This window comes from Lycium ferocissimum, chromosome 2, assembly GCF_029784015.1.
Source record: "Lycium ferocissimum isolate CSIRO_LF1 chromosome 2, AGI_CSIRO_Lferr_CH_V1, whole genome shotgun sequence".
Lineage (NCBI taxonomy): Eukaryota > Viridiplantae > Streptophyta > Magnoliopsida > Solanales > Solanaceae > Lycium > Lycium ferocissimum.
In genome coordinates, this window is record NC_081343.1 from 53,638,767 (window position 1) to 53,644,573 (window position 5,807).

Here is a 5,807-nt window from a genome sequence, read left to right on the forward strand (position 1 = left end):
ATGAATTTGATGTTTCACACTTAGCAAAAGTTGCTTCACCACTGGATCCTTCTTCAAAAATCACAGCTTCTTTAGGTCAACTTCTTTCTGACCCCACTTTGTAAAGACATCTTGTTGGGAAGTTGAACTATCTAACCCACACTCGATCGGATCTCTCTTTTGCTATTCTAACCCTCAGCCAATACATGCAAAAACCCACAACTACTCAATTTTCAGCAGCTTAAAAGTTCTTCGATATCTTCAAAATGACCCGGGTCAAGGCATCTTCATGTCTTCTTCACCCAATTTTTCTTTAATAGCTTATTGCGACGCCGATTGGGCTTCATGTGCACACCTGTACAAAATCAGAAAATCCCACCAGTACAAAGAATAAAAGTTTGTTAGAGAATTAGCCAATAGAAGATAGACAAATATGTATAGGATTAATTGTTTTCTTTATTTGTTTTAAATACATAAGCTTGTATATATAGGGGTACTCTCCATTGATGAAATACACAAGAAATATCTCAAATCTACTGGTTCATTAAATATTATACGGAATAGGAACAGCAATAACGCAATAACCCGAGTAGGAACAGTACGAGCAGCAATAACCCAATAACCCGAATAGAGCCTGTTTGGCCAAGCGTTTAGAGGCTTAAAAGCACTTATTTCTTTTCTAAAAAGCGTTTATTTAAAAATTTAAAATGTTTGGCCAAACTTTTAAAAGAGAATAAATGATTGAGAGTAGCATAAGCTAAAAAAATAGTTTTACTAACAAAAAATACTTTCGAGAATATACACTTATAAATATTTTTTAAAAGCTTGATCAAATACTAATTAATATTCAAAAACAAATTTAATTTAATTATCAAACACCTCTACTTCTCACTTAAATTACTTTAAAATAAACACCATTAAAAAATATGCTGAATTTAAAAAAGTCTAGCTCATTTTAAAAGCTTGGTCAAAGAAAAGTGGAGAATAACGAAATCCAGGGCCGTGCTATATTACGCCATAATCGCGCACTTCACTTGTCAGATCCAAAAATGAGTTCCGTAGTCCAGCGTGTTGCTTCAGCCAGTGTAGAGGTCAAAGTCAAACCTCCTATTTTATTTTTATTTTCTAATTTATATAGCTAGGAATAATACTACTTCTCATTGCTCACCTAGTACGTAATTTGGCAGGTGGAAGGGCGTATTATATCAGCAATCGGGCCGGGCTTGCTGGTTCTCGTGGGCCTTCATGAATCAGATTCTGACTCCGATGCTGACTACATGTAACTTAACTGTCACAGTCAAAATAGTAGTAGCACTTTTAAATGCTTAATAGGAAATAGTTTCTGAGGCAATTTTATTTTATTTTATTGCAGATGCCGGAAAGTGTTAAATATGAGACTGTTCCCAAATAAGGAAACTGGAAAGACATGGGATCACAGTGTAATTTTCTCTCTCTGTTGTGCTGGTTAATTATGTTGATCAACGTTACACCTTTGATTCATTTTGTATGGTGGTGTTTGATTGAACACAAAGTTAAAATGTTAATTGACTTGTGTATTATATTAGCAGTAGTGGAAAAAAAATAATACTGAAGTACTGGCTGAAAGGAATTTATTCACCTGCAAATTCTAAACTTGAATTCTTCAAGTTGTAAAAGTTGTTTAGAATGATATATGTTAATGAAGTTATGTCAAAAGATTTACAACATTTCAAAAATGAAAAGTGTGTGATGGAGTAGTTTATTTTAATTTTCTGATCAATTCTTTTATACATTCCATGTAGTCATGAAGCTTCTCGCTGTAGAGTGAACACCTTTATTATGAGCTTTTGTTGCTATATGATGGAATTTTGAATATTTATTTTTGCCTGATATAATATGTGTGGTTTCTGAGTGTTGATTTTTACGGCTATCTACTGCCTGTTTAGTACCATTATTAACCGATTATCTGATTGGACATTGGAAATTTTGGCTTGAATCATTGCTTTATTATTTTGTCAAAACTTGACCTCCTATGCTAGTTGATTCTTAGAAGGTATACTGCTGATAAGCATTGACACGGAATGGTTCATTTCATGAGATGAACATTTGGCTGCGTAATAAGAGCATTCCTTGTCCAATTAATTAGACGATAAGAAAGAGAGGAATATGTACAGGGTTCATATCACCGACACCTACTAATTTACCAACTCGTTTGAGATTGAGGTCTAGTTGATTTATTGTACTTGTTGCTACCTTATACACTGTAAAAGGAAGTAGGATAAAATGGATAAGTTACTCCCTTTGTTATTAACTGGAGGTTACATTTGTTAAGAAAATGAGAACTGAGAAGTTCATCTTTGCAATGTAATGGTGTATTCAATTTTTTTACTCTCTTGCTTTAAAAAAATACTTGCTGTCGTTCGGCTTTTTAACTTCTATTGGAGATTCTATGAAAGATGGGAGATTGTAAACTTTAAGATTGCAAATATTATTCCTGTTTTCTGAAATTTTGAGACAAAATCATGCCTCGAACTTCAGACAGAACAATAAGACGAACTGCATTTCTACTTCACAAAGAATGTAAATGGACCATTTCTTGTACTCCCTTTGTGCCATTGACCATACCCTCTCCGTTTCATTTAATTAGACCTATCTTTCTGGTCCATTTAAAATAGTTTGGCCTAGTTTCTTAAATGACAAAGATTTTCTCCTTTCTGTACTAGATTTGATGTAATAACGTATGTCATTCTTAGACTCCACAAAAGTCAAATAGGTTTAGCTTTTTGGGATGGCTGGAGTGCATTGATCCCATGTAAGTGCTACCAAATACCAACTAGAAACTGTGGCACATATTACATAAGTGAACGTCCTTTAGAGAATTTTCATTTCATGCATATATATTATTTGATAAAAGTTTAAGGATTAAAGTTCAACCAAAATTTGAATGGCATTGTCATGGAAGATAATGTCTAAAAGGCAGAAAGTAGGATATAGAAGAAGATTTTTAACTCCATATATCCTCAAGCTAGTAATACACGTATTAAGAAGTTTGGTGTTTAAACTCTTATGCAAGGCTAATTTGAATATGTCACCATGTTTTTGGTTTACAGAGTAAGAATATCATTGTTCCTTTTCATATCTTGTCATAGTTTCTGATGCATCTTTGTAAATGATGGTAGTGTTATTGCATAACTAGGACATTTAGAAAATAGAACTTTACTATTTAGTGCGTAGAACTGTCACTTAGTTTTACATCACTGCTTCAGTATTAAGTTTATCGGCTTCTATTCTCCATTGGCAGGTAGTTCAGAAGAATTATGAAGTTCTATTAGGTAACTGTTCTGCTGTACAAGTTCTCGCAATGGTCAAGTCTTAAAGATGATACTTTGAAACTCTATGATGGGAAAAACATCAAACCATCTCAAAAAAACCGTGATGGGAAAATAATTTACAATGGCTTCAAAGATGTTGCATTGACTGTCTTAATGATGAGAAAATAAGTTAAAACTTTGATCAGGGTGTATAATGATTTACTTGTATGTCTAATACTACTGGATGGTGCAGTGAGTCAGTTTACACTCTATGGGATTATGAAGGGAAACAAGCCGGATTTTCACGTTGCAATGCCTCCTGAGAAAGCGAAACCCTTCTATGCCTCTTTGGTTGAGAAATTTCAGAAAGCTTACAAACAGAATGCAGTCAAAGGTGAAATTTTTTTTTTTTTTTTTTTTTTCGTGAAGTCTCCGTTTTGATCTCCTTTCTGTTATCAATAGTCCTACGAAAAGAAAAAAATCGACATCGCTTTTCTGGCTCTATTGTTCTTTTGCTGACTGGATTCTATGTTTATGACCAAACTCCTTCCTATGTTACTTTCATAACAAGTTAGCACCAGTTTCAGGCTGTCAGCACTACTATTTTGCCTCCTGCGGGATCTCATTGCCTTCGATGCAGATTACTTGCTTATCTTTACTCCACGTGCAGGCTATACATGTCGACAACTTGATCCGTGAAGGTTCTAGTACAGAATGCTACTACTTTCTTTTTTCCTCAACTCAACCTTGACAATTTCGGCTATAAAAGGGAAGAGTCATAAACTTAGTGAGGAATTTGCCTTAAACTAAAGAGATTTAATGTGGAATTTTGAAATATGTTCTAATCTGTAATGGCGTGATATGGGAGCTAGCCCCTGCTGTGAGAAAGAGTATTAAGGAATAATTTACTCAGACTAGAATACTTGTAAATCATTACATCTGGAAGACGAGGCTAACTTTCTCCAGCCATTGTGAGATATTCTTCTACGTATTTGAAGTGTTTGGATGAGCTTCTAAAAGCCTAAGCTTTTAAATCTTTGTGTTCAACATCATCCATGCAGCCGTAGTAGTCACATCTGATAACTACTTCACTGTATAAGGCTGTTGGTTTTGCATCCATGTTGTTTCTCTGTCAACTATTCATTGTTAGGCCTATTATATCTGCTTGGTGTAGAAAAATATCACATGCATCTATCTGTATCATAGATCTTAAAACTGAACTATTATCTGCTTTCTGTCAAAATCTCCAGTTCTTGAAGATATTCTAGTCTCTGCAGCCTGTAGGTAATAAAATAGTTCTTCATCAGTAGGACTGTTCTCTTGAGATGGTTTGATGGTTTCTTCTGCATGTGCAAAGAAGTTATATTTCTCTCTGCAGTGGTCAAAGATTGGCTGGCGTTAATGCTCTTGTTATGACTGATGAGGCCTAAAGTATAATATCCTCTTATTTTATTATTGTACTTGTTTAGTCACCTTAGATAAGCTCAGCCACTTGACTGAATGCTTAATGATGTTGTGGGGTGTCAAAATTGCCTTACTGGCTTACTTGGTGAATAATGAATCCACAGGAGTAACTTCTGCACTCCTAGTTTCTTTCTTTTCCTTTTGAGAATGCTAAAATTACAGAAACTGTGTAAACGAGGTGTCCACCTATATAACTTTTTTGTTTTTCGTTTTGATTTATTGCAGATGGTGTCTTTGGAGCAATGATGAAGGTGAAGCTTCCCGAAAATATTAAACATCTTTTAGCTCTAAAGTTCAGTTGAACTGGGCGTTGTGCTCAGACTTGCGTATTTGTTTAATTTGGCAGGTCAGCTTGGTCAATGATGGTCCTGTAACTATGAATCTCGACTCAGCACAACCGTCAAAAGGAGACTGAAGCAATTGAAGTGATCCCTAAGCGCTTCTGCAGCAGTTTGATTGATAAATCTCAAACTTTACCAAAAAAAAATTTAAAAAAAAAAAAAAAAAATGTTTGATTGATAAATCGCACATTCTGAAAGTAGGCAACAAGAAAGTGTTGGGTTATTCATTTATAATTTTTTTGTAATCTGAAACCTTCTAAGGAGTCAAAAGAGGGGCAAAGAAAAACAATTACTCTTCCTTAAGTAAGTTGAAGAAATGTAAAGAAAGTACCCAGGTGGAATTTTGTTATTCACACGTGAATACACTCCAAACTCTTTCACTTGGATTGTAATGACCATGAACTCAGTTTATGGCTCCTCTTATCACTTGCTGAGATAGCTGCAAACCAAATCGATAGTACGCTGCATCAAAATCATTCGAGAACATCCTGCTAATTGCCTCGGAGCACACCACTGCCTCTCACAAGCCCATGACGCTCCAATTAATTCATCAAACTACAACAACAACATACCCAGTGAATCCCACAACGTGGGGGATTAATTCATCAAACTAGTTTCATTAAACAGGACATAACAACATTAGACTGTCTTCATTTTTTCACTAATGCATAAGCTTAGAGCTGTGGATATTCATTTGATCAAGGAAAAAAAAAACAAATATTAATTGGATATT

At 34.7% G+C, this 5,807-nt stretch overlaps 1 protein-coding gene across 1 annotated transcript; it reads left to right on the plus strand.

Annotated features, from left to right (window-relative positions):
• Positions 1 to 915: 915 nt before the first annotated feature.
• Positions 916 to 5,176, plus strand: LOC132044611 (uncharacterized). Its single transcript, XM_059435108.1, has 7 exons — positions 916 to 1,070; positions 1,167 to 1,258; positions 1,352 to 1,418; positions 3,260 to 3,290; positions 3,523 to 3,663; positions 4,959 to 4,984; positions 5,080 to 5,176. Exons 1-7 carry the CDS (start codon positions 1,029 to 1,031, stop codon positions 5,146 to 5,148), a joined length of 468 nt encoding a protein of 155 aa, XP_059291091.1. The 5' UTR covers positions 916 to 1,028; the 3' UTR covers positions 5,149 to 5,176.
• The last annotated feature ends 631 nt before the right edge of the window (positions 5,177 to 5,807 follow it).

Excerpts from the sequence above, each read along its gene's own strand:
- LOC132044611 (XM_059435108.1), top strand. The coding sequence starts at position 1,029 with ATGAGTTCCGTAGTCCAGCGTGTTGCTTCAGCCAGTGTAGAG. Across the intron at positions 1,419-3,259 it reads GAAAGACATGGGATCACAGT|GTAGTTCAGAAGAATTATGA; the intron begins GTAATTTTCTCT and ends CTCCATTGGCAG. Across the intron at positions 3,664-4,958 it reads CAAACAGAATGCAGTCAAAG|ATGGTGTCTTTGGAGCAATG; the intron begins GTGAAATTTTTT and ends GATTTATTGCAG.